Source organism: Nothobranchius furzeri, chromosome 18 (assembly GCF_043380555.1).
Source record: "Nothobranchius furzeri strain GRZ-AD chromosome 18, NfurGRZ-RIMD1, whole genome shotgun sequence".
NCBI classification, from domain to species: domain Eukaryota; kingdom Metazoa; phylum Chordata; class Actinopteri; order Cyprinodontiformes; family Nothobranchiidae; genus Nothobranchius; species Nothobranchius furzeri.
In genome coordinates, this window is record NC_091758.1 from 29116127 (window position 1) to 29143092 (window position 26966).

A 26966-nucleotide genomic window follows, 5' to 3' on the forward strand; every position below is an offset into this window, starting at 1 on the left:
ATCATTCATTTTTTCTTTGTTCCAGGGACGCACGAGCCAACCGGCAGGGGAGGAGACTTCAGCTCCCTGAGGACAAACCACCACAGACTGATGCCAGTTTTAATCAATTAGCAGATATTAAAGTAACTGTCTTTTACATACAGTTTATAAACAATGCCTTACAGATTTCTTTGTTTGTTTCTTTGTTTTTTGAGTAAACACATACTGCATTCTCCAAATACCCTTCATTAAGGGAATAACTTGAAGTAAATGTCGTCGTCTTCCTCCGCTTATCCGGGTCCGGGTCACGGGGGCAGCATCCCAACTAGGGAGCTCCAGACCGTCCTCTCCCCGGCCACCTCCACCACCTCCTCCGGCAGGACCCCAAGGCGTTCCCGGACCAGATTGGAGATGTAACCTCTCCAACGTGTCCTGGGTCGACCCGGGGGCCTCCTGCCAGCAGGACATGCCCGAAACACCTTCCCAGGGAGGCACCCAGGAGGCATCCTGACCAGATGCCCAAACCGCCTCAACTGACTCCTTTCAATCCAGAGGAGCAGCGGTTCTACTCCGAGTCCCTCCCGAATGTCCGAGCTCCTCACCCTATCTCTAAGGCTGAGCCCGGCCACCCTACGGAGGAAACTCATTTTGGCCGCTTGTATCTGCGATCTCTCTGCGAATAACTAAAAGTAAATGTAATTTTGTTAATTATAAGTACAAATCTGTCACAATCTGTGATGCAGAAGGAACCTAGGAGGCAGGCTGAAAAGCAAAATAATTTTGTTAACTAAACAACATCAAGGTCGGCGCTTCAGAAAGCAGGAGCACAAAAGCTCAACAGAACCAAAGCTGCAGCAGTGAACGCTTCAGTTTTGTCTGCAAACCAATTAGCTACTTCCTTTTTTTATAACGTCGAAATTAAAAGCATGGAGAAAACCAAAGTAATAAAACGACAAAGGATCAAGTAAAACCAAACACCAAAACATATGTCTGAACTATATAGAGATCCCTTTATTTATTAGTTTTCCACGCCGTTAGTGCGTGTTTTAAACGGGGCTGTGTCAAATTTTTCTGTTAAGTCGATCATCAGGTTCTGGGCGCAGCTGCTGCCGAGTTCATTTCTAAACAGCCTGCATGGTGATCGGATGCGCTTCCTGCGCTCCAACACCTCAGACCACGTGACCAGCAGGCGCACAAAGCACAGCCATATAACCGCGAGGGCGCTCCCAAACAGACTCACACCTCTCCGGCTGCCTCCGACACACACGGGATTCCTAACCAGGCAGATCATCACAACAACTCAAATTTCTGTCTCGCGTTCATTGTTCTAAGACTTCAAACTTTTTTTCTTTTCTAAATATTTAGTTTTTTCGCGGGATGGACTGGTCCAGGATATCTGTAGCGACTCAATAAAGGTAAGTAATAAACATCTAACCATCATAAATAAACTTTATTTTTTTTTTACTCAAAAATTCCCTTAAAAATGTTTTTTCTCGACATCTGACTTGATTAGATTGTTACTAATTAATATCATGATCCTTGTCATATGTTTACGGTTGATTGATCAGGTTTGTAGACCCTGTCCCATGATACCTAATTATTCAAGAGATTACTGGAAAAGGAAGAAAGCTTTAATGCTTAATGACCTCCTGTAATTAGTTTTAAAAAAAAGCTCTGCATTCTTAATGTGAAGATTTCCCTCAGGGCTACAAGTTCATACACTGTTCCCACTATTGTCTGGGATGCATCTGATCTGGAGTCAGATTCTCTGAAATTACAAAAATCTCCTTTATTTTATGTTTAATGATACCTTAATATGCTTAAATCACCATTTAAATAAGGAAAATGCTTTATCCGCATGAAAAAATGTCTTATTTCTTCTGTAGATGTGTTGTGTGAGTGTAATGCTAACTAACACCCCATTCCTCTGAGCATCCCTGCAGCCACTCAGCAGCCATGAAGCTGGCTGCACACCGGATCGCAGGCACAACGATGAGCACACTAACAACAGGTGTCCAGTATCTCGGCTCCAACGATGCCAGCTACGACGACCCCTCCGCTGACTCCAGCCTGGTTAAGAATAGATTCCACTTTGAGAAACCGTACTCTGCCTCCATCAGCAGCTCCGTTCCTGAACTCATCCCAGGGAATAAGGAGGTCATTTTCACAGCGCTTTCTCCCATTTTTCCCACCAACGTGTCAGACTTTGTCCTGGATAACGCCACCTCCGTGGAGAACAGTGGAGCTGCACAGTGCACTGAGGACTTTGTGGACAACTTGGAGTGCTTTATGATCCTCACTCCCGGTCAACAGCTCGCCATCGTCATCTTAGCGCTCACCCTGGGAACTTTTACGGTGCTGGAAAACCTCATGGTGCTGTGTGTGATCCTTCACGCTCAGACTCTTCGATCCAGGCCCTCCTATCACTTCATAGGCAGCCTGGCTGTGGCCGATCTGATAGGAAGCATCATTTTTGTTTACAGTTTCTTGGATTTTCATGTCCTCCACAGGAAGGACACGCCAAATGTTTTCCTCTTCAAGCTGGCAGGAGTCATCGCCTCCTTCACGGCCTCTGTGGGCAGCTTGTTTCTCACCGCCATTGATCGCTACATCTCCATCCACAGGCCCATGGCGTACAAGCGCATCGTTACAAAGACTAAGGCGGTAATCGCTTTCAGTTTGATGTGGTCCATCTCCATCGTCATCTCGCTGCTGCCGCTGCTCGGCTGGAACTGCAAGCGTCTGGGCTCGGTCTGCTCCGACATCTTCCCTCTGATCGACCAGAAGTACCTGATGTTCTGGATTGGAATTACAAGCATCCTGCTGCTGTTCATCATCTACGCCTACATGTTCATCCTCTGGAAGTCTCACCATCACGCCGTCCGCATGCTGAGCCGCAGCTCTCAGAGGAGCATGATTGTCTACACGGCAGAGGGGGCAAAGGTGCAGACGGTGAGGCCTGAGCAGGCCAGGATGGACCTCCGTCTGGCTAAGACCCTGGTCCTGATCCTGGTGGCTCTCATCATCTGTTGGGGCCCGCTCCTAGCCATCATGGTGTACGACCTCTTTGGGAAAGTGAACGACTTCATCAAGACCGTGTTCGCCTTTTGCAGCATGCTGTGCCTGCTCAACTCCACTGTGAACCCGATCATTTACGCCATGAGGAGCAAGGACCTTAGGAGGGCTTTCATCAACATCTGTCACATGTGGCGAGGAGGGACGCAGACTCTGGACTACAGCACTGAGAGCGACTGGAACAGCAGGAGTGTGAGGGCGGCAGCAGGTGGGGTGGGGAAAGATGGAAGTGTTTGTAGAAAGACCCAAGTAAAAGTGGCCCAGGTCACCATATCTGGAGGTACAGATACTTTCACGGCAGAGCCTGTCTGAAAAACATAGTGCTGCAAAAGTGTGAAGAACTGGAAATTTAGTTGAGTTTGTTAACAGAAGAGTTTTGTTACTGTGAAATGTGCCAAAATAACTTAGGTGCAGTGTGGAACTGCAGGGATTTAATGAGAACTTATTGTTAAAACTTGAGATAAACAGGATGAGTTTTGATTGTATTGTGGATTGTCTGATCTTATTCAGTACTTTTTTCCCTCCACCAACCTATCCTCATGTAATTCCTTCTCATCTATTAAGGTAGCGCGACTCGTGTTGCGAATGACCACAGTCACCAATTCTTGTCATGTGTCTTGCCCATGTATGTCTGATCTCTGAATTGTGTGTACTGAAACTCAATTTCATTTCTCTGTATGTCTTGCACATGTGGTAGAAATGACAATAAAATGACTTTGACTTGACTTTTGATAAAATGCATATTTCTAAAACATTTTGCTCAGTAATTATTTTCTTTTTTTTTCTGGGACAACTTTCAAAAATGTAATCTTTTTTATTTGAAAATGCAGGTTTTTTTTTTCCTTTTAACAAACACAAAAAATAGCCTTTTGTGATTATTTTGTAACATAATATGAGCAATCTTGTGCCGGTGATTTAAGACAAACCCATGCACCATATTCAGTGTGAGAAAATATGCTTGTAAATAAAAGAAGCTTGTCGCTAGTGGTGAATTGTACAGTGTCATTATCAAATGTAAAGACCATAGAATTGTAAAATTTGGCCACAACTATTTTGTATGGATATCGTCTTATTTATTTATTTATTTTATTATATTTGAACTAATTCTCTTTATCTAATAATTTTTAAGTGTGATATTTTATAATTCTGCATGGTTTTGCTTTTTAAATTTGCTTTTATTACATGTAATACAGCCATATTTTGTGAAATGTGCCATTTTGTCACTTTACTGACATGTGCTTAGTAAACATGTCAATCTATTTTTGTCAAACTGTCTGGTAATTTTTCCACAATAAAATAAATAAGCCCCCACTTTTAATCCTCTGCTTTGTTTTATTAATAATATAAATGACATGCATATAAATATTATTTTTATGGTTTTTATTTTTATGTATGTGCATAACACCTGTTAACCTACTTATTAACCTAATAAAATCACTGTGAGCAGTTCAGCCTTAGAGGACTGGTAATGTATATTACCGGTAATATGATGAATTGGTTACATTGCAACCACATCCCAACAACTAAATGCAATCCAAATAATGCAACCACACTGGAACGTACACAAACAGCATTTCAGCTAAACCTCTGCTGTGCAATCTTGCAGGACTTTATTTTCATATTTTTAACAACGCAAATAATCTTTATTAAGAAACTCATAGTGATTGCATTTAAATTAACTGAGAAAAAAGTTTTGTAAATTCAACTTTTTTCCTATTTGGGGTGTGTCAAAGCGCCCTCTTGTGGATTAACTCATTTAGGCAGAAAGAAAAGATGAACAAATACTCTACGTCAGCAGAGTAATAACTTTTAAATTCAAAAGTTTAATATCAAAAGCATAAATTTAGCTTAATTGAGGCCGTATTTCGTCCCGTGTCCAAGATCATTTTGTCGCCTCTCGTTTTTCACTACATAACCCATAACCCCTAGCGTCCCTGTTTGGCGCGTCACGTGACAACCCAAAGAAGCCGACAGTGTCGAATCAACAAACAGGCTGCTTAGCAGCGTTAGCTATAGTCCTTATCTGTTGGCTCTTGTTGGCCCGCAGCTGGCTGCTCGTCCCTTTAACTTTTTGGGAAAACAATTTTAACAACACCAAGAGTTGGTTAACGCTGTCGGATAGATTTGCTTTGCAACAAGAGGTAAGACGTTTAAGTTTATTCAAAAAGACATGTAGACACCCTCGTTTAGCGACATCCAAAGCTAGCATTACCGTTGTTTTCTTTTTTATCGGTTTGCTAACGATAGCTTCTTTTAGGAAAGCAGAACAGCGCAGTGTTTAAAAGGCATTTATCGGATAATATAAACAAATCCTACTTTAAACTGAGAACATACATTAGTTATGGTTCGTTGTTGTCTAATTACTGCTTTATTGCCAGTATTTTAAACCACCTTCCACAAGTTGAAGTTATGGCGTGTGGAGCCACCCTAAAACGGACCATGGATTTCGATCCGCTCATGAGTCCTGCTTCACCTAAAAGACGAAGATGTGTCCCCGTGCCCCCTTCGTCTTCCTCCCCGAGGAAGTACCTCAGCATGGAGCCCTCACCGTTTGGACAGTCGTCGTCCAGACTTAGCGCAGGTAAAGCCACTGCTGTCCGCCAACTGGCCTATTAACACATGTTGATCCACACATCTAAAAATCACCAAACACCGGTTTAAACGGGTTACCTAAACACCCGATGGGCCCCATTTCTGTTTCTGACCCACTAGAACAAATCCTCAACAGCATCAAACAAGAGTACAAACGCATTCATAAGAGGAAGCATCCAGATGGAGGCATCCAACAATCAGAGTGCTGCTATTCTCCAGAGTCCCCTTCCCAAGCGTCTACCATGAATGTTTCCAGCATGCCAGGTTGGTGAGAGTGGAAATCCAGTCAGTAAAAAAAACTCATGAAATGGCTTTGACATTAACTCAAACACCTTGTTCTATATTCAAACTAATGTTGTTGTTGTTTTTTTTTTTCAGGGACATCCTCGGGAGGCGTTTCTCCAACCAGAAAAGAACAACCTCTGTTCACTCTGAGACAAGTTGGGATGATTTGTGAGCGCCTGCTGAAAGAAAGGGAAGAGAAGGTGCGAGAGGAGTATGAGGAGACCATGACTTCAAAGTTGGCAGGTTGGTGCAGAAGCAGTTCAGATCAATGTTGTGTAGAGGGATGTAATAAATAATAATTTTACAGTGAACTAATCACAAAACTATCCAAGGTCTCAGTAAAGTTAAGGAAGGTTCAATTGAAACAGCTAGCTGGGGGTTTGAGTTTTTCTCCTTTCAAAATGGCCAGAGAGGGACTTGGTCTTTGTTTACAGTCTGTCCTGCCTCCATACTTCCTGGTTCCAGAGCCAGTCGTACGTGAGCCCTCAAATTTTCCAAGTCTTCGCTGCAGTGCCGGCATCTTTTATTCAACAGCAGCCCCCCAAAAAGCAGCAGCGGTGTGGAAAGATCTTAAGCCAGTAACAGGAGCGACTGTAAAGTTATTTCTCGCGACCTCTAAAAAGCCACGCAATCATTTTGTTTTACTCTATCGGGTAAAGTAAACTAGAGGCTAACTTTGAGCTAACAGTGAAATAGAAAACAAATTGTCTGCTCTAAGAATATCTCAAGCTACTTTGCCAGTTACTAACCACTAGACATTACAGTAAAATGTAAATATCTACTCAACTTACTGTTCGTGACTCATCTTCGCTCGTCATCTAGGATCTTTGGGTGCTGATCTGTAAATGGACACTAAACGATTTTTTCACTTTTTTGAGCCAATTTTCTCCTCGTGTGAGAATATCCGAGATCGGGGTGAGTTTTGCGCTGAACGTGACCAGCTATGGATCAGCAATCATAAGCTCGCAGGAACTTCTGGCGTTTGCTAGTTTGCTCATCCCTCGTGAGGGTATTGCTCTGTTGAAGCGGCGCTTCAAGCGGCTGCAACCCAAAAAGTACCAGAACCGCTCACGGCGCATGCACTAACATGCGTCAGCACGGCTCGCCCTATATACACGCCTTGTTCGTTTTTATTTATACGCTTTTTTTTGCACACAATTACGATAGTCAAGAAAGCATGTTTGCTGCTTAAACTGATAAAACGTTAATCTACTTTTCCATTCGTCTTCCTCCTCCAACCCCCTTAAACCCGTGTCCTCCTGCAGCACTCCCGAAGGACAACAGACATCAATAACAACACAAAAACAAGTCCAACGTGTCGTGTAAAAACGGCTGTTTTTAGATCCAGTGTGTTGCTACCAGACGTGCGGTGTGAGCAGTCAGGTCGCCTCCGAGAACCGGGTCGTACGGTGTGAAAACATGACTCATAATATTTGCGCTGCGAGGAAGTCGCAGAGTTTGAGCAGGATGTCCCGAAGGTCCGCCCACCTGTTCACCGCTCGGACGTCCTGATCTTCTACCTTCCTAGATCATCCAGCTGTGACCTGTTTCTGATCATTTTAGTCCCGCTGTAACACTGATGCATCAGTCTCAAGGTGTTACCAGAACTACCTGTGTGTGTGTTTACCACCCAGCTTCAGCTCTTCTGTGTTTGGGTCTGACCCAAGTTAGTAAATTTAATCAGATTTGTGTCTCTTCTAGTGTCATTTTAAAGGATTTTTATTTATTTATTTAACCATTACTAGATCAGCAACAGAAATGCTACTAAAACACACAGTTATGTGAAGCTGGACAAATTAGAATGCTGTGCAAAATTACATTTATTTCAGTAATTTAACTAGACTGAGAGACCATTTAAAGGCTCAGGAACCTTTACATGTGTTTCTATTTGCAATAGTAAATTTTAGTTGATTCGGGTCTTGTTAAATATCACACAGTGACATTTTAAAAGTCTAGATAAGTGTAATGTTCCCGTTAGTAGTTCCTCCTGTTAAGTGTTCATTTATTTCAATGATTCAGTTTTTTGAAAAAAAAACTTGGACATATGTTTTACTGTGTTCCAGTCATTTATATTTCACTATTATAATTTATAGTCAATTAAGTTTAATTAAGAAGGGACCCCATTTTTCTTGCTTTAATAATAAAAAAGGAACAAAATATTTTTCTTGGTAATTAGTTACATTTATAATCTTGTAACTCTGTAACTGACTTACTTTTTTGACAAAGTAATCCGTAACTATAATTACTTTTTAATAGCAACGCTCCCAGCACTGGTGTTTGATCAAAATGTCCAGAGTGTCAGTTAAACTGAGGTTACTGTTGTTTTGCAGGAATAAATCACAAACTTGCTGAAACCATCAGATGGAGCATGTTCTGTAACACATTTTAGTTCACCAGACATGCTTTTAAATTCCCCAACCTCTCCTTTTTAACGTGTTGCATCTGAGTGACGGCAGCGTTAACCGATTCCTTTCTGAAATTCCAGAACAATACGACACCTTTGTGAAATTTACACACGATCAGTTAATGCGACGATTCGGAGAGCAGCCGGCGAGCTGTGAGTTCCTCTTTTTTTCTTTCCACATTCCTGCTCCACTGGCCTGGATTCAGCTAACGGGTCTGGTTTGTGTATTTCATCTCTCTTCTCCAGATGTTTCCTGAGTGTGGCACCGACGCTTTGCAGGAAGCGAGCTCGTCATGATGCTTCTTAAGAGTTCCTCGTTGGGAGAGATTTGATTTTAGCTAGTTTAAATGAAACTTTTTACCGTGCCATACGTCTGTTGGGCAAAACAAGGTTTGAATGAAGCTGTTGTTGGCAGTGTGTTGTAAGCAGCCGTGTCCTTCCTGATGTAAATGAGCGGCCCCCGTCTCCACCAGTGGCCTCTGTCCCTCCAGCTATCTTACTTTTGTAATGACTCCCAGCATTCCAGACTTGTTGCATGTAAATATGAGGAAATCTCTAACATTTTATAGGATTTGCTGGTCAATCTGAAAGGGAGTGCAAGAACTTTAGTGATTTTCTTTTTTTTAATAGGCATAAAGTGAGGGCTAATTTTTTTTTAATTAGATTTCCACCCCTTACTGATATCTCTTAAGAAAATCAGGGACATTTGATTTTTATTTACAGAAAAACTGTGCGTTTGAGTCCAACTTAGCACAAAAACCACAGATTTATGTTTTTTTTCCCCCCTTGAAGATTAGATCAACAGCCTCCCCACGTGAGTCGAGCCACATGGTCGGTCTTCTGCTTCGTGGACTTGATGAAGCCCAGAAACTCCAGCTCAGCCACGGCGCGGATGAAACGAGCGCTGAAAGGAAAAGTTGAGGAAAAACAAATTTTAAATCTTTTTGTCTGATTTCCATGAAATCAGTCTGATCACATCTGCTGTCAAGGACTGTTACATTTTCTAGGGGCAAAAAGTAAAATGACATAATTGCTTCGTGTGCGTGTGTGTGTGTAACCCTTCAACATGTGAAACAAGTGAATTCCCTGAAGTGTCACTATGTTTCCCTTCTTGTTTGAATAAAAACTTCAGCTGCTCAACTGTTAGTTTTGTTTTTCTAACTGAAAATTTTCAGATTTAGTAGAGAAACTGAAATCAGAAAGGATGCTGTTTGACTTCGTCCACTTTCCCGAAGCCGTCGGAGTCTGGATCGGTCCCCTCGGCAGCAGAAATCACGGTGGAATACGCCTGAAAACAAAAACAGTCGAACAAAACCTCTCCGACAGAAAATCGGCTCATCTCTGGAGCTAAACGCTCGTCTCACTCACCTCCAGCCAATCGTAGAGGTTGATCAGTCGGCCGCACTCCAGGTGGAGCTTGTATGCGATGCAGATATCCGGAGCAGAGTTGGACACTGTGCCGTCGTCGGACTTTAAGCTCTCATTCTGAAAATAAAGCCACCGTCAACATCTGACCGTCGTCCACAGGAGCAATCTGTTGTTTTATGAAGACGAACCTGAAGGTAGTGGTAGGGGCTGCTGAGTGCAGCCTGAATGGAGGTGCGAGGTGCAGCATTGAGGTGGCGTCTGACAGCAGCTGAAGAACTGTAGTAGCAGACTTCATACAGCGGCTGAGACTCTGGGGGGGATAGGTGACTCCTGATTGGCACAAATACACATTAAATTAGCTATTCTGTTACTTTAATCAACTCTTGTGGATCTAAGTTTTATTTTTCATTTCTTACTTCACTAAAGTGTCGATAAAGTCCAGAGCTTCGTTACGTAGAGCCTCAAACGGACTCTTTTTCCTGGATCTGCGAGACTCCAGCAGCGTCTGCAAGTAGATCAAATGTCCAAACGGCTTTAAAAAAGTATTTCGTCAAAGAACAGAAAAAAATGTCTGATGGACGTACCTTCTGCAGCTGGAATAGATCTGTTTTCTTTGGAAGGTTTTTTACTGGAGAGGTGAAGTTTTCCTCTGAAGCGGTACTCTGATCAGTAGCAGGTGCTGTGTGAACAACAAAAGATTATGATCATAAATTAAAAAAAAACTTAAAAATCCTGCTTTGAACTACCATCCAGCTGCTGGAATTTGGACAGTAGTTCCTCCAGTTGGACGCAAGCACTCTTCATCTGAGTTGACCTGATGGGCTGCAGGATTTCTGCACATTTCTGCAGCAAAGAGATCAGCTCGTCTTTCGCCAGCATCCTGAAGAAAAAAGTACAAAAATACTGACCACCAGGGGGAGGAACACCTCTAAAAATCCCACAACTTTGTCGCCACCTAGTGGCAAATCTAACTGGCTGCAACTGAATGGAGAGATGGCATTGCGTTTACATCAAAATAGCTAAATAGAAATGCCTCAAAAAATAAAAAAATTACAAGTTTTATGTTGAGCTCAGCTTACTTTAAAAGATTCACAGCTGACTGGTACTCCTCCGCCTCCCACACGTTCTTCTCCAGGCAAATCAAGTGCAGCTCCCTGATCTGCAGCAGTAAGAAAAAGGAGACTCCAAAAATCAAAGAACGAAGTGAGACCAAAGCAAAAAGATGGTTTAAATGAAAGTTTAAAACTGTTTTCTTGCCTGTTTTCCGAGAGGGTATCGAGGCAACGATGAGGTCAGAGTGTGGAGACACCTCAAAATGGGATAATAGCACTTGTGGTATTTGTGAAGATCCTTCATCAGTTTTTGACAAACGTTCTAAAATCACAAAAAGGATAAAATCCTGTGCACAAAAAAAAAGTCGTCTAAAAACTGAAATCTTTAACAAACCTTTAAATGAGAGTCATCCGTCCTGAGCTTTTCCTGCTCTTCTATTTCTTGCTTTTCCACAAACCTAAAAACGAATTTTAACACAAAGAGCTTTTTTTTTTTTCATTCAGTTATAGAAAATGATCATCTCAGCTGGTTTTGTTCACCTCCTGAACGACGGGAGCTGCCTGACCCTCTCCAGGTCATCATGGCGAAGGTGTTTCAGGTTCAGCAGAGCCTTCTCCTTCCTACAGCACAGCACGCTGAGGGGCTGCGAGTAAAAGTGCTCCAGCAGGGCCAGCTGCACCCAGGACGGGAAGATAGTCGGGAGAAAATCAGTCCCTTACATTTACATACCTTACTCGTTTAGACCCCGATCCTCACCTGCAGGCCCTTAATGAAGTTTTTGACTGAGAAGTCGTGGTAGAGGAAGATGCCCACCAGCACCTGCATCACTTTCCCGTTGAGTTTGAAGGGAAAAGAATGTGTCAGGATCAACTGGAAAGAAGGGATGGACTTTTATCAGATTCAAAATCTTCGATCAGCATGCACAGATGTCACGGTGAAGGCACCTTTTCTATGACGGTGGTGAGATGCTGAGAGCAGGACAGGGACTGGAAGAGCTCTATGCACAGCAGCGAGGACACAGAGTGAGGCAGCATGTGCTGGATGGTGCTGGGCGCCGTGGCGATCCCGAAGATAAACATCAGGGGAAGACGCTGAACGTAACGGCTGTGGATCAATCATCAGACGCAGTTTTAACCTTCCAACGTAAACCGTGAGAGCTTCTCACGTGTCTGCTCTAAAGTCACCTGCAGACAAGGATGAAGTCCTGAAGAACTCTCGGATTAAAAGCTTCCAAATCTTTGAAGACGATCACCACCGGAGGCTCCTGCTGCTCGTTAACGACCAAAGAACTGCGCTTTTTTCCGGGAGTTCCACTGCTGGATTTCTTAAACCCAAGAAAACGTTTGTTTTCACCTCGCCGAATTAAAAACCTGCATGAGCGGACCTGCGTCGTGTCCTCACCTTTGTTTTCTTACTATACCAATCGCAGAGAGTCGTCAAGGAGCAGTGAACACTCCTGTGGTGCTGCTCCGTTTCCTCCTCCACCTCATCATCATCATCATCACCTACAGCTACAACCGTGTCCATCAATCTCTCCAGAACCTTCTTCATCAAATGCTTAAGAGCTGAAATAATAAAACCAAAAAGTCTACTCCTGAATATTGTGACATTTACAGTAAAATCCTGACGCGTTTGTATATTTTGAAGCTTTTCCCATCACCTCCACACTCTTTGGCTTGCACAGACGCCACATGGGGGGTGACAGACGTCTGGAGCAGCTCAGACAGACTCTGGAAGGTCATGTCATGATCTGTGACGTTCACGCCTGCAGTGAGAGATGAAAGTCAAATGCAGCTTGCGGGATTTTTGTAATAATGCAAGTTAGCAGCTTGAAAAAACAAAACAATAACTACTGGGTACCAAGGATGAGAGCGGCTGTGGGAATTTCACTTGCTCTCATCTGTGAGGTCCAGTCACTGTGATGGCGGATGGAGGAGCATTTTTTGGTGAACTCCAACAAACTGTCCAGAACTTTTCTGTTGAGCTCATCCTGTAAAATCTTATTTAAAAAAAAAAGATTATGCTGATCTGCACATTCTCTGTATTTTTTTGATATTATAATTTGTTCTTACTTCTGTCTCAGTTTTGATTTGGTCCCACAGATCCTGGCAGAGCTCGAATCTCAACTCACTGCTCCGTGCATCTTCACAGCCATCAGTGAAATAGCTCTCTGTGTAAAAATACAGACACGTTTATATCGCAACAAACAGATCCAACTAACAACTCTTCTCTGTCTAATGTAACATAGCTCACCCAAATCAAGGGTCTTTTTCTTCTTTTTAGCGCTGGGCTTGAAAACAAAGCAGCCCTAAAGGGACACAGCAAAACACAGTCGAGTCTGACGCAAATATCGCGAGGTCTCCATTTTTGTTAATAGAAACGTCGTTGAACGACAACAAGCTATAAGAAGTTACCTTTGAAACAGAAGAGGTGGCCATCTTTCTTCAAACTCTTTGTAGTAGTTTCTTTTTTAAAAAAACGCTACTTTTCATGAAACGTAGCCGCGACTTCCCGCCAGAGTGACGTTTACGGAAAAGGTTGGAAGTGTTAGAATGTATGGCAAGCCGCTATAGCATATAATTAGATGTAGCCGCTATAGCATATAATTAGATGCCGCCATAGAATATAATAGACAACAAAATGTAACCGTGATCACACACATATATTTTATTTTGTGTGTTTATATTTAAATATCACAAAGCTGTCTAAAAATTGAATGACTCAAATATTAAACACATTTTCTGTGTATTATAAAATGCATGTAATCCACAATGTGTATTAGTCTTGTTTACCACATCTTTTAGTTTTAGATTAAAAGTAATTTGGCTTTATTTGAATTTAAATAAAAATAAAAATGGAGCTTGTTATAAATTCAGAACAGCTTCATAAACTACTTATGAATAAAGTAAACATATTGACAATACATTATGAATGTGATTCTGCAGATTATAATAAAGTATAATTTAAATCTTTTAAACTGGCTCTAGCTTCGTCCAATTTGTGAATGCTGCATTTTATCCCTTTCCCAGAATCTTAATCCTTCCGTGTACAGCACTTTGATCATGCCGTTTTTAAATGTGCTATAAATTAAAATGGTTTATGAGATCATCTTTGAAAGTTTATTTAATTCAAGAAGTTACAATTTCATGAATAACTGGGTTTAAGCAGCTGTGTTGTTGTATTTGTAGATCAAATTGATGACATTTTTAAAAAGACAAGATTTCACTCGTGCTTTTATAAAAAAGAACCAGTAACATTTTATTGAACACTTTGTGGAAGACATGTAAATATTACAGATAGGTCTACTAGTGTTGAAAAGGGATGAAATAAATACAAACAGGACTCGAAATCCCATAGGGATATTTATAAAAACATAGTTTTCTTTAAAAGGTGTCCATTTAGTAAAAGAAAAAAAACATATTCAGTACTAAGCATAAATACAAACATGGTTCTAAAATCTATGCCCTATAGCTTACCTGGTTATTATAACTAACATACATAGTTAAAATCATCAGAGACATATTTTTTCAATTAGGTACAAAATAGGCCATTTCATTGTTAACTGTGACCATGACTGTTAACAGTTGGAAATCTGATGCATTAAGAAACAAATCATTCTGCAGCATAACGTCTCAAATCCTGAGTAAGACAGGGTAGGAAACAAAAAGACAACAACAAAATGAGCTATGATTCACTAAAAATCCTCTTTTTTATAATAACCGTGGGTCTCATATGTTGTAGCTGCTTAAGTAAAAGTTCAGCACCATCTGAAAATGTTTTATCCATAACAATTTTTACATTACTCACAGAATTTAGCTTTACAGGGTTTCTGAAGTCTATAAGATTCTCACAACCTCTAATGTCGTTCGTCATTTGACTTTTACTTCCAGATTTCAGTTTGGGAGTCTGTTGTCTTTTGTGCGGCACCTCAGAATTGGGTTTCTCATTTATTTTACGTTTAGAAGAAACTGTTGTCTCTGAGGTTTCCAAGAACTTGAGGAAGGAGTCCTCGAGTCCTAAAGGCTTGAAACATCCCGGTGAAGCCCCATCTTCTCGTTGCTCTTGGGTCGAAGGGGTACCGGGATTTGAGTTCTCTCCGGAACTGTTAACAGTCAAGCGGTTTCTAAGGGTCTGCATCCTTTCTGGACATGCTGGTGTAGGCTGTGAAGGTTTTCTAGGACGCCCCCTTTTAGGTCCGACTCCTGTGCCATTGGAAGCTTGAGATTCTGCGCTATCATCGTTGGACAGCTTGGCGTCCTCCTTCTCTTCGACTTTCTCTTCGACTTTTTCTTGTTCCACCACCAAAGTCTCCTCCGTTTTCCCCTCAATAGGCTTCACGCTTTCCTCAAGCTCCGTCTCTTCAGAAGAAGAACTTTCTGCTCCTTCTAATTTGTTTGCATCTTTGAATCTGGAGCGTGAATACTTTTTGCAGAAAATGAACTGACTTCTCTGATCTTCTATGTATCTTTCTGTGAGGCCATGAGTTGTGTAATGCTTGAATATGTTTCTTTCAGCCCGCTCTACTGCGTCGCAGCCGATGATCATGCACGGATACTGCAGGGGGGACTTCTTGGTGCACATGGCTGATGCCTCTTCGTGGGTTTTTAGTGTAGGCTTGCCAAAACTAGTCCAGTGTTCAATGGATTTCCCGTCTTTCTTTTTAGTGTTTTTCTTTTTCATTTTGAATTTATTGTCTACATTCTCCTTCCCGTTATTAATCCCTGGAAAGAGCCCGATTGATTTAGTTCGTCTTCCGTCGCTCGCTTTGGGATCATAAATATAATCATGCTTTTTGATCAGGTGGCGAAGGAGGTTTGATTTTGTAGTGTACACACGGTCACATCCATCATACTGGCACCGGAAGGTTGGATCAACTGATCCTCTGTCAGACACAGCAATCTCTTTGTGGAAATTCTTAATGTGCTCAATGTACTTCTCCACGGAGTTGAAAGGGAGAGCACATTCTGGGCGGTCACAGTTAAACGTTCCTAGGGTCATACTGGCCATCATGGCAGTGGCTTTGTCGCAGGTGAACTTGTGAAGTAAGAGGTAATGCTGCACTAACCTTGTGATACCCATGAACACCCTGGAACAATTTCTTACCTGACACCTGACCTCGTCATCTTTTCCTATGCACTCAATGCTCTCCTGTCTATCAACAACAGCGACCTTTTCTGTCTCGGATTCGATTTTGCTTGAGGGCAGCGATGCCTGATGCATGGCTCTATAATGGAGAATCAAGTTTTGCTGGATGGTGAAAGCTGCAGTGCATCCTTCATGAACACAGCGATAAGGTCTATACGGGCTGTAGGCATTGTCTGTGTCGCACATTTTTAAACTCAGCCTTTTTTGATTTTTTTCTTTTCTCTCCTCCTTTGTTGGTGTGCTTTTAGAGCTGCTTGGTTTCTCTGGGGAGGATGATGCAGAAGCTGTAGAAGACGAAGCAGACATTGCGGAGGGCTTTGGTTCTTTTACTTTAATCTGTGACATATCAGAATTTTCTTGCTGCACCTTTATTTTGGCTAAAGGACTCAATTTTTCTTTCACACTGACTTTCACTTTCACCTCTGGGCTCCTGTCTGTGACAGATACCTTAGGTTGCTCTGGAGGCCTTTCAAGGGCAGGAGGTGCCACGTCTTCATGCATCCTTTCAGCCAGATAGTTTTGTGGAGACGGTAGACGTGTAACAGTTGACATCTCTGGTGTCGAGATCCGTTTTACAGCCTCTCCTGAAGGGATGTCAGGGAGATTTGGGTTGCTTTCAATAACCGGCTGAGGTGCAATTGCAATGTCAAGTGGTTCCTGTTTTAAAATAGGGATCACAGATGCAGACTTTTTGGTGCAACTGGTGCTGGGTTCAGTGCTTGGGCGATTATTTTTAACAGAACCATCTTTAAGTCTGAATGCACGCCGACTTCGAGCATTGATTCTTAACTTCTGCATTTCTGACTTTGACAGACGGTGAACTTTTTCATAATGAATTCTCAACCCCGTTGTTCTTGTGAACGTTTTTGAGCAAATCTGACATGGATATGGAGCCAGTTTGGATGGGGTTCTTTTGAGCTCTTCGATCATTTCGCTGGTATAATCATGCATTTTGCACAAGTGTTTGAATAAAGCCTCCTTCGTCATGAATGAGTACTCACAGTCATTCTGGTCACACTTAAACGGTTTAGGTATCTTCTCAGTAGGCTTCCCATCACGTTTACTTGGTGTTTTACCTTTCTCTATTTCAGGGGTTTTCTTGCTTTGAGTAGAATTTTGCTCCAAGGCCAAGACATTTTGAATTTTCTCCTGTGCTGCTTGCGCAGCCTCAATCAAATCCATCTTTTGAAATCCATGTGATACTTCCATCAGGTTACTCTCCCGATAACATCCAGCAACTGGAGGGCTAGCCAGCTCGGGTGTTTTTTCTTGCTGGTCTTCAGGGCCAGCTGAGAAGGGTTTTGAATGGTCCATTATGTTTGTGGTCTGGGGTTCCTTCTTCAACATCAGAGGTGAATTCATCGTGGTCAAGTTGCATGGTTCCTCAGAGAATCCTCCATTTGGCAAATTATACAATGATCCATTAGTGTCAGGAACATGGGGGTCATTAAGGAAATCCAAAAATGACGTCGGCAGGTCTGCTGTCAGGTCAATTTCATCAAGAGGTCTGCACTGTGAGCGTTTTGAAAGATGACCTCCGAGAGATTTGGTGCTGGTAAACTCTCTGAAACACCTCCTGCAAATAACTTTCCCGTCCTTAATGATTGCGGGCCATTTGGTTCGCTTGCTCAGCCTGCTGCGTTTTCCTTTTTGGGCATCGGCATCGCCAGTCTTGTCATCTGAATTGTTAGCCTGACAGTCAGCATTAGGACAATCCTCATCGTAAGGAAAATCTGAGTGAATGACACTGTTCGGACTGAGCATGCCATCCACAGAGTTTTCCATCTGTTCGTATCCAGGCGTTGATGGGTTCTCCGATTTTACTATTACATTTATGCCTTTTTCTAAGCTTTTAGCCTCTGGGCTGACACTTTTTATTGGAATATCAACTGATGAGGACTGAGTGAGACAAGAGTTTTCACTCTGAGCATACGGAGTGTGGTAACTTCCATCGGGAAGGCTGTCAATTGTTGAGATACTGTTTCCATTATCCAAATGTCCTATCATGCTTGTACTGTTTTTCCTCATATCTGCATTCTCCCCAGTACTGTCAGAATGCATGAGTCCATACTGATGTCCTCCATTATGCAATTGCCCCCCATTATCAAGCATTAGTGAGCTGGATACATACTGGGACATCAAACTTGAATCTGAAGTAGAATGTGACACAGAAGAGTAGTGCATAGCTGCCACTGAATGATCTCTGTCAGATGGGTGAGGCAAGTTGGATTGATAAGGGTCAGCCTGCCAGTGGGGGTAGCTGCGAGGGGGGTACTCATTCATATTAAAGGTCTCAGGATAGCAGTTATTCATAGGCGACGGAGACCAGGATTGAGACATGTCTGGTTGCATTATTACACTGGGATTGTTTTGGCAAACCCAGGATGGGTAAATTGTTGGATTGACCATTGGAGTAATAGGTACAGGCTCAACGGATCCAGGAAAACACTCAGCTGGTGGCGCTGAGCAACCTGCTGAATAATCCATCTGCTGCATGCCCGGTTTGTTGCATAGAACCCCTGGCTTATTTGGGGGCCTGTTCCCCCTTCTTGCTGTGATTTTAGCCACTTTGTTATATTTTTTAGCCAATTTCCAGTCTTCGAAAATTTCTGGATGTTGCTTCTTCACATGCCTAGACAGACTTTTGTTTGTACTGTACGCCCGAGAACATTCATTACTTGGGCAGCAGTGCAAGTTCTCTTCACGTTCTGCAGGAACAGCGGGTGAACTGGAGGGATAGCCCTGCAGCGAAGAAGGAATTTCAGTTTTGATCTGACTTGGAGTCATTATTTGTGGTAGCACCTTCGGAAATTTGCTGCCTTGTACGTCATTACAAAGATGATCCTGTGGACTTGCGACTGGATTTGTTGCAGCAGGAACAGGATTCACTGGAGTTATATTCCCATGGCTTGTCACATTATGATGCATATGTGATATGTCTGGTGGTAGATTCACATCAGCAGGTGCTGGAGTGGAACTGGTGAGTGGAGTGTAGCATTTCTCAGGTTCCTTTATCTCTTGAACTGCCATTGAACCTAGCATGTTTTCAATCGAGTGCTTCACTTTCTTGCTAACAGGCTTTTTAGCAACCTCAGCTGATCTACATGGTGACATGTTTGCCATTGCTGTTTCTTTTGTACAAACAGCTGTAATACTTCTGTCAAAGCTAGAAATAGCAGAATGGGTCTCTTCCTTCACTGGAGTGCTGTTAGGCGGCAGTTGTACATTTGCAGCGGCAGGAGGGGGTTGGTTCAGAATGATGAAATTGTTGACTGCATTGTTTGGTCTGTGTTGGTCTTGGTGAGCCAAAAATTCAGACTGACAGTAGAATATCTTGCCACAGTTATCTGTTTGGCAGGTATAGGTCAGGTAATGCTGAGCCTCATGGTCATATAGTAAGTAGGCCTCACTGAAGACTTGGCCACAGTTTGGAAACATGCACTGAGCTTTAAATTCAGGGTGTGTTTTTCTGTGCATGAGAAGCTCAGAATTAGAATTAAAGTTGGCCTTGCAATCGAGCTGTATGCAGATGTATGGTTTGCTACCACAATGCATCTGCAAATGATCATTAAGGTGTCTGACGTTGACAAACTGCCTTCTGCAGTACTGACACACCACTTTCTGTTTCTGTATCTCTAAAAACCTCATGGCCTCGTCGTCATCCTTGTGGGATCTGACATGAGCCATCAAGTTACGGAAAAACTTGAAAGCCTTAGTGCAGTTTTTCACAGGACAGAAACAGTCCTGACTCATTTGAGTGTCGGATGTAGTCTGTTCTATCTTAACAGGGGGTGCCAAACCCTGACTGATTTGCGGTTCGGATTTAAGAGGACTCATGCTTGTCTTTGCTGTGACCTTAGGGAACTTCGTCGGACTTTTCGGGGACTGGTATGGTTTGGTTACTTTTCTCGCAGCTTTCATTGCCGCCAGTCTCTCTTTGCATGATTGCTTGACATGTGATGCTACATGGGGTTCCAAAATCTCTCTACTTTCAAAACCGTCAGCACAAATTGGACAAAGATACACCCCGTCTTTGAAATGCTTTTGAGCGTGACGAACAATTCTGTGACCTAAAAACTCCTTATCGCACAAAACACAATACTGCATGTAGGCTCGCCAGTTTCTGAACCGAGCAGACACGAACCCCTGCTCCCGGAGTTTTTTGGCCTCTCTGTTTTTTTCTTTTTCGTCTGTAATTTCATTGAGTTCATTTGTAGTGGTTAAGAGGAAGTCCTCTAGATCTTTGTATTCAGGAAGCTTGCCAAGTGCACTCTCCACGTCGTGATCATCTGGGTCATTGAGTGTGTCAATAGATGAGACTATAGCTGCCTCATCACCCATCAAAGCTAAGCAGTTGCGTTTCAACGTTTTCCAGTCCCAGAACTCTGGATCAAAAGGCCACTGTGTCTTCAAGGCCAGCAGTAACTCACAGCGTAAAGAATTGGGCACTGGCAGACTCCCGTCTTCCTCTGGCTTTTGGTCGGGTTCATTGTACAGTGACTCCACAGCATAGTATGAGTCAACGGTAGGCTGCAGGAGGAATTCTGTCAACTGGCATGCACGTTTAACCTCGAGATCAGTTGGCAAGATGCAGGAAATAGTCTTGCAGATGGTAGATTTGCTGTCTTTATGATCAGTGGAGGTCATTTTCAGAGCTTGAATGCACATTTCTACACATACTGGAAGCCCCACCTCTTCAACCTACGAGAGAGAGAACAAAACATACAGTTAATACCAAGGAATTTATTTCAACACACTGAGATCTGAGACCTTCTCTTTGTGCATCTTTGTGCATAAACCAAGTGAAATATTCACTAACTGCCTGTTAATTATGTACATGAGGATTGTTTTTCCTCACCTCGTTTTGGATTACTTTGATGAGAAACAGGATGTGGCAGACGTTTCTGCAGAGGAGAGCCATCTCTTTGCTGTGGCTGAGAAAGGAATCAGCTGAAGCCTCTAACCGCATCAGCAGTTTACTCCAGAACAAAGTGAGTTCCCTGGAAGAGTTAATAAAAGTCAAGATAATGGCTAGTCTTCTTGTTATTATTTGAAACCAGGAGTGTTTGGATGAAATCTGTTGAAAGTGCCACTTTTTATTGTTTTTACTTGGACTGGTGAACATATTTCTCATATTTTGTGCCAGTTTGTGAAACTGGATCCAGCAGATGTTAACAGCTAAAGGTCAACTCAATGCAATTACTCAGAATGTAAAATTAGTTTAATTTGACCTGGCTTCACATTTTAGTTTCTCGACTGTTATTAAGGGACAGTGTCCGAGCTAAAATCACCTTTTGAGTATCAAGTTAAAAGCCCATGCAGCTGTCATGATACTCAGCAGATGGCAGACAGTTACCGCTGACATTCCGCTCACATTCACTTCAGACACGCTGTTGCTTTTGGCTGTAATCATTTCAATATCTTCACAACTCTATTTGAACAGGCTGCACCTCCCGTGAAGCAAAGTCAGTGTATTTTGTATAAAAATTGTGTTAAATAACACATATAGTGTAGAGTCTGACCATCATCCTAACCAGGAGTTAAAAAGTGGGTCAAAACTTCCAGCGCTGACGCCAACATGTGACTTTGCATACCACTGAAAAAACGTGTTAACCACTTTTCCACACGTAGATTTATTATAGTTTAATAAGCTTTTATAATTTCTTTTCACATCCTTCAGAAATGCACAAAATGTTTGTAAAATGTTCCCTTTTCACCAAAGTTTCCAACACTTCCCCCTCAAAGGAAGCAGTGACTAGAACTTTTATGAAACTGTTGGAAAACTGGAAATTTGAAAGCAGAAACAAAAATGTTAATAGTTTGCACGTTTGCACATGCTGGAAAGACTCTGTTGAGATTAAGACGACTGAGATCTTTTACATGATGTCCCGTAGATTTACAGATTATGACTGTTTAAAAAGCATATTAGGACTATATAAGAAACAATTAAGTACGAACGTTTTTTGTTGGTTTCCCAGCTTCAAATCAAAATGTTTTCCCCAGAAAATGATTTGAGTTTAAAAAACTAAACCAGCACTAGAATAAAGACCAAACCAAAACTAATGGGGCTGCATGGTGGCACGGTTGTTAGCACTGCTGCCTCACAGCAAAAAGGTTGCCGGTTCAAAACTCGGCTGCAGCCTTTCTGCGTGGAGTTGCATGTTCTCCCCATCCATGAGTGGGTTTCCTCCGGGTATTCTGGTTCCTCCCACAGATCACAACATGCCTTATAAGTTAGAAATTGTGCGTTGCTTTGGATAAAAGCGTCTGCCAAATAAATAAACATAATACCTCGTGTAAATGAACCATAGTGACTTATTTCAAGTTTAAATGACTGTTTCAGCACACACACACAGCAACAGTTTATGCTGCAGTAGAGATTTTCCCAAAGGATAAACCTTTTAACAAGCATCAGATGTGGTTTGAGACTTTTATTTTGAAGGATTGAAGAAAATACTGCTGGCTCAGCAGCTGAGATCAAAATAAGGAGTAAAGGGTAAAAAAAAAAAAACTTTCTGTTGTTACAATTTTGTAATTTACCCAGTATAAGCCCACCCAGAATACTAATTTATTATAATAATAATTTTGGTCAAGAATTACAATAATTATTTATTTGGGCTACTGTAAAAATGCCTTTTTCATTTTTTTTATCCCAAAATTTCCACTTTTTTCTCTCTCTGTAAGCTAAATGTTTATCTCTGAATGGAGTTTTAGGTTGAATCCAAAAATAACTTGTACAAAGAGGGCTGGGCTACTCACACAACCAATCCCTGACTCCAGATAAAAAGTTTATTCATACGCCTAAATGGTTGCTCCACCTACCCTCGGGCTAACCCCTTGAGTGCATTTGTCACAAAGCTAGACTTGTGGCGGTGCTCGACATTACGAGTGAAATGAACCGACGCCTCCTCGCGAAAGGAACCGCAACACTTACCAAGCACAGTAAACGTCTCCCTGGATCAGCTGCCGCTTAAGGAAGGCCGTGCACAAGCACAGAGCTCCTTTCTCGTCCCCCTCCGACTCCAGGTTGCAGATCATTTCAAGAGCGTCCTTACAGTCTACCGGCGAGATCTAGTACGAAACAAAACCAGAAATAAAAATCAGATCCTTTGCTGCGTCAACGTCGTGTCCGAAACTAAAAAGCATTCTTACTTCTTCCATCAGTTGCTCTTGGCTTTTTGTCATGCAGATGCAAAGCAAGTAGGTCGGTTTGAAGTTCCCTTTTCCTTCATACCCCGGAAACTCTGAGCACATCTTCGCGAGGACAGCCGCTTTATCGATACTGTCGACCTTGATAAGGTGCTTTATTCGCATGTTGACAAGTGTGGGACCCTCTGATTCAAGATACTCGTGCACTAGAGCATAAAAAAGGAGCAAAAACCACAAATATGAGACGATTCACCTATTTTACGATGTAACAGCAGCACAATTCACTGTGATGTGTCTCAAACCCATTAGGAGTACATTTAAGACTAACCTTGTTCGGTTGGAGGAATTTGATTGGACAGGATGCTGCTTAATGTGCTGTTGGCCCAGACGCCGTCCTGCTGTGCCAGAACTGAGAGCAGCCGGAGCTGCGTGCTCCCACTTTCTTGCAAAAGGCCGTGTGCCAACTGCAGCAGAACATCAAAACGTATCAAATAATTACATATCTCAAGTTTTGGCCACAATATATGACCAAAAAAGACCTGAGTGAACTATCCCAAACACGCTTACCACTTTAAACACTGAGAAAGTCTTTATTACTTTCTTTTACTGCTTATTAATGCAACGCTTAGTAAAAATCTGATAGCCTGGAGGATGCTGACCTTCATGGAGGACTGAAACTCCTTCCATAAGGCACCAGGGACATGCTGGGGCACTGAAAGCAGCAGCTCCGCACAGCTCCTGTGAATCCAAGAGTCATTTGTTAAATCCAGATCCAGGTCAAGGATGTGCACACTCTCTACAAAACACCACCAGTGTAGAAATATGCATGGAAGAAACGGTGAACACTGTTGAGCTACAAACCACAACTATAGCAAGAAACATATAGATTCAGACATGATCGCCTAAGGTGCAAGGTTTCCATGTTTCGGGGGGGGGGGGGGGGGGTTCTATAACCCTGCCCCACATAAAAGATGGAAAACTGGAATGAAATTCTACCAAGTTGAGTAATGTTGAAGCACCTGAAAAACATTCCTCTCACATGTGTGCAGGAAAGAAAACTACCTGAGAAGGAACTCACAGCTTTGCTTAAAGATGCCACTGGTAGGAAGGAATGAAAATTATCTGTTGAAACAGTTGAAATGTTTTAGTTTTTTACTCAATTTAAAAATAATAATTCTGGGGAGCGAGCTATTTTCAAATTTGGCAGAATTTTACAAAACTGGACAAATAATTCCATTTAAATTTGAGCGACATCACTTTGTATTTCTTCATAGCACGTCCTAAATATGTGGCACCTTCCAGTGTCCCTCTGCCTCAGTGGCCCCCGCAGACCATTGCTGCAACGTTTATAATGTTTCATGTTTAGCACAGCCTGTGTGCAACCAAATCTTTATTGCAAACTCTTCACATGAGCTTTTTTCACTGACTTTGCACGTTTTTCTTATAGTATGGTATAAGATGATGTGTGTCAATACAGTCACCTGACATAAGAAGTATTGGGTAAAAGTTTCCACTCACAACGCTAACTTTTCAAGTAGGAGTGGCACGTTTTCACATTCGGAGGAGAGACAGGAAGCAGCCTTCGCGAAGCTGAGGATGGCCACTGTGTAAACCTCCAGGAGAGGCAGCGGGTCCTCGTCTGTTTTCCAACGGCCTGCATGTTCCACCAAGACCTGTGAGAACAAAAAAGCATAAATCAGTCTGAAATTACATGAAAAGATACTTAAATAATCAGTGATTTTGAGGTGGAAATTATTATTATACTGTTTCATATATTTATATACCTAATAATTTAGACTGGAGTAGAGACTCTTATTTTGAAGGATTGAAAAAAGTACTGCAAGCTCAGCAGCTGAGATCTAAATAAGAAGTAAAGGGTAAAAACACTTTCTGTATCTATATCTATATATAGATATCAATATAGATTAACATTTTTTTTATTCACCTGTCATGTATACTTAATAGACGGTCAGTTTATTGGTTTATTAGCTTTGTTTAAATATTTGATTGTACTGCAGTGCAGTGCCCAAAATTGTTGTCGACATACCGATGTTATTAGTTTGACATTTTTGCATGAAAAAAGCTGCAAAACTTCTAGATAAAGGCCACAAAAATGACCCTAAATCAGCAGCGCATATCGGCCATTATATTAGAAATCAACTGATTTGTGTCGCCACGGGTCAACGATTTTAATGTTGTCGTTTATTGAGATAAAGTGGAATTGCACAAAATCTGTATAGAGAGGTCAGACTTGTTCAAAAATAGGACATCAGTATCGGCTCACTAAGCCAGAATTGGTGCATCTCTGTTAATATTTTCCTTTTAGGACGAATGTCTACAGCAGGACTGGACAAGCCTAGTGAACTAGACCAAATTCTTGCTTTGCAGATAATTAAATAACTATATTGTTTTGCCAGGCTAGGACTAGACAGTAGATGATGTACATTTTAAAACAAATCAACAGCTAAAGAAAGTTGTAATTTTAATTAATGCCAAATTACAAAAGTGTGATGATTTTCAGATTTTCCATAGATTATTGATACCAAATACACGAATGTAATTACATGCAAATCCATGCTTAGTGATGGCACTTGGTCAGAGTTGGTATTTCCTCAATGCATTCAAATGAAATGTAAAATAACACAACTGAACGTGTTGCTCAGTGTGTAAATTTTACACTAAATCGAGCTCTCTTGAATGACTAAACTGTAAACAGATTTGAAAAATCGATATGAACATAATCTAAAAGTTAAGATGCTTAAACAGCAATAACAAGTCCATCAAATCAGAATAATTTGGCTCAGATTATAATAATTTGTCCTGCTTCGCCAACAAATGGAGACCTCCAGCTAATTAATGAGGAGGATGTAATGGAGTCAGTGACCACTGGCACACTTTCCCCTCCAAAACCAGCGTTTTTAGGCAGGCGGGGCGCTCTGTTTTACAAAACACCAATGTGAAACGTTTTAGAGAAGATGACTATAACCGTGTAATTAACATCTGCGATTACTTGATTAGCTGGATTAATTAGTGCAAAAGGCCCGGGTTAGCATCCTGGAAGGTAGAAAAAATCACCGCTCTCCATTTTTCAATGAAACACCCTCGCAAAACTAACCTAATTTCATAACATCACAATCCAGCATGCAGATGTACCGGTTTAGCGTTCCCGTTACTTCAAACGCGCATTACCGGTGCACGCGAGTGCAATAGCACAGGAAAATCTAGCTAACGCAGCTATTCCTTTTTTTTTTTTTTTTTTTTTTTGCACAGCATGACCACTGCACAGGACAGGGGGACCCTGCATACCAGCTAGCTACATTCATCGGCCTGGAAAATACGAGTAATGCTTGCACCGTTGGCAGATACTGCAGCGATCACACGCCTCTTGAATTGTCAGGCTTTGCAAATAAGTGCATGTCACGCATATTCGTCAATTAGAGAAAGAAAGGTAACCCGTAGGGAGTTTTTTTTCTCCCCCCATCTTGAAATGCGAGGCAGCTAGCAGGGCTGCTAGCTTCTTAGCTACATTGTTGTAGCGAGCGTAGACGCGCATCCTCGGCCAGGAAGCCAGAGGGGCTGCAGGCTTCCCGGGATGAGCAGGAGGAGAACGGGCTAACCTGGCAGAATTCCTGGCAGAAATGCAGGGAAGCCTCCGACGAAGACTGCGAACTCTCTCTTAAAGCCGTGGTCAAAGCCTGGAACCGCTCTTGGAGCTCCTCGATAGCTTTCCGTGTATCATATTCCTTCTCTGTCTCCCCCTCCGCCATCTTCACAACAATCACGACCGCGTACGCACAGATGTTACGCTGCCAGACTGGCACACGCACGCGCACGCAAAGAGGGGGAAGGGAGTGTGCTCCCCATACATAATACCCCCTGATGCCAACAAAAGAGGCGTTTCGACAGCAGGGTGTAA

General features: G+C 42.2%; 4 protein-coding genes across 4 annotated transcripts; 2 read left to right on the top strand and 2 right to left on the bottom strand.

Moving 5' to 3' along the window:
- The first annotated feature begins 1254 nt into the window (after positions 1-1254).
- Positions 1255-3537, top strand: LOC107392251 (cannabinoid receptor type 1B). The gene is made up of 2 exons (XM_015969934.3): positions 1255-1394; positions 1923-3537. The coding sequence occupies exon 2, from the start codon at positions 1936-1938 to the stop codon at positions 3364-3366; it is 1431 nt and encodes a 476-aa protein (XP_015825420.3). The 5' UTR covers positions 1255-1394; positions 1923-1935; the 3' UTR covers positions 3367-3537.
- Positions 3538-5009: 1472 nt separating this feature from the next.
- Positions 5010-9040, top strand: LOC107392253 (akirin-2). The gene is made up of 6 exons (XM_015969939.3): positions 5010-5195; positions 5433-5635; positions 5767-5910; positions 6025-6174; positions 8417-8488; positions 8582-9040. Exons 2-6 carry the CDS (start codon positions 5464-5466, stop codon positions 8590-8592), a joined length of 549 nt encoding a protein of 182 aa, XP_015825425.3. The 5' UTR covers positions 5010-5195; positions 5433-5463; the 3' UTR covers positions 8593-9040.
- Positions 8897-13290, bottom strand: orc3 (origin recognition complex, subunit 3). The gene is made up of 20 exons (XM_015969938.3): positions 13171-13290; positions 13010-13064; positions 12829-12926; positions 12617-12755; positions 12417-12521; positions 12158-12321; positions 11941-12080; positions 11701-11860; positions 11513-11626; positions 11296-11429; positions 11150-11213; positions 10961-11077; positions 10783-10862; positions 10450-10583; positions 10288-10382; positions 10120-10208; positions 9892-10033; positions 9704-9820; positions 9544-9623; positions 8897-9239 (listed from the first exon to the last, which is right to left on the bottom strand). Exons 1-20 carry the CDS (start codon positions 13192-13194, stop codon positions 9134-9136), a joined length of 2157 nt encoding a protein of 718 aa, XP_015825424.3. The 5' UTR covers positions 13195-13290; the 3' UTR covers positions 8897-9133.
- Positions 13291-14224: 934 nt separating this feature from the next.
- Positions 14225-26918, bottom strand: znf292a (zinc finger protein 292a). Its single transcript, XM_015969940.3, has 8 exons — positions 26668-26918; positions 24569-24723; positions 23710-23788; positions 23379-23514; positions 23054-23256; positions 22836-22972; positions 20760-20901; positions 14225-20602 (listed from the first exon to the last, which is right to left on the bottom strand). Exons 1-8 carry the CDS (start codon positions 26815-26817, stop codon positions 14441-14443), a joined length of 7164 nt encoding a protein of 2387 aa, XP_015825426.3. The 5' UTR covers positions 26818-26918; the 3' UTR covers positions 14225-14440.
- Between the last annotated feature and the right edge of the window lie 48 nt (positions 26919-26966).

Bases quoted from the DNA above. Each gene is read 5' to 3' on its own strand.
- orc3 (XM_015969938.3), bottom strand. From the start codon at position 13,194: ATGGCCACCTCTTCTGTTTCAAAG. The intron at 10,034-10,119 runs GTAAGAAATGAA...TGTGCCAATCAG, and splicing joins TTTATCGACACTTTAGTGAA to GAGTCACCTATCCCCCCCAG. The intron at 9,240-9,543 runs GCATCCTTTCTG...TTTTCCTTTCAG, and splicing joins AAAGTGGACGAAGTCAAACA to CGCTCGTTTCATCCGCGCCG.
- LOC107392251 (XM_015969934.3), top strand. From the start codon at position 1,936: ATGAAGCTGGCTGCACACCGGATCGCAGGCACAACGATGAGCACACTA.
- znf292a (XM_015969940.3), bottom strand. From the start codon at position 26,817: ATGGCGGAGGGGGAGACAGAGAAGGAATATGATACACGGAAAGCTATC. The intron at 24,724-26,667 runs GTTAGCCCGTTC...TTGTTCTCACAG, and splicing joins TCTGCCAGGAATTCTGCCAG to GTCTTGGTGGAACATGCAGG. The intron at 23,789-24,568 runs GTGAGTGGAAAC...TTGGATTCACAG, and splicing joins CTACTTGAAAAGTTAGCGTT to GAGCTGTGCGGAGCTGCTGC.
- LOC107392253 (XM_015969939.3), top strand. From the start codon at position 5,464: ATGGCGTGTGGAGCCACCCTAAAACGGACCATGGATTTCGATCCGCTC. The intron at 5,911-6,024 runs GTTGGTGAGAGT...TTTTTTTTTCAG, and splicing joins GAATGTTTCCAGCATGCCAG to GGACATCCTCGGGAGGCGTT. The intron at 6,175-8,416 runs GTTGGTGCAGAA...CTGAAATTCCAG, and splicing joins CATGACTTCAAAGTTGGCAG to AACAATACGACACCTTTGTG.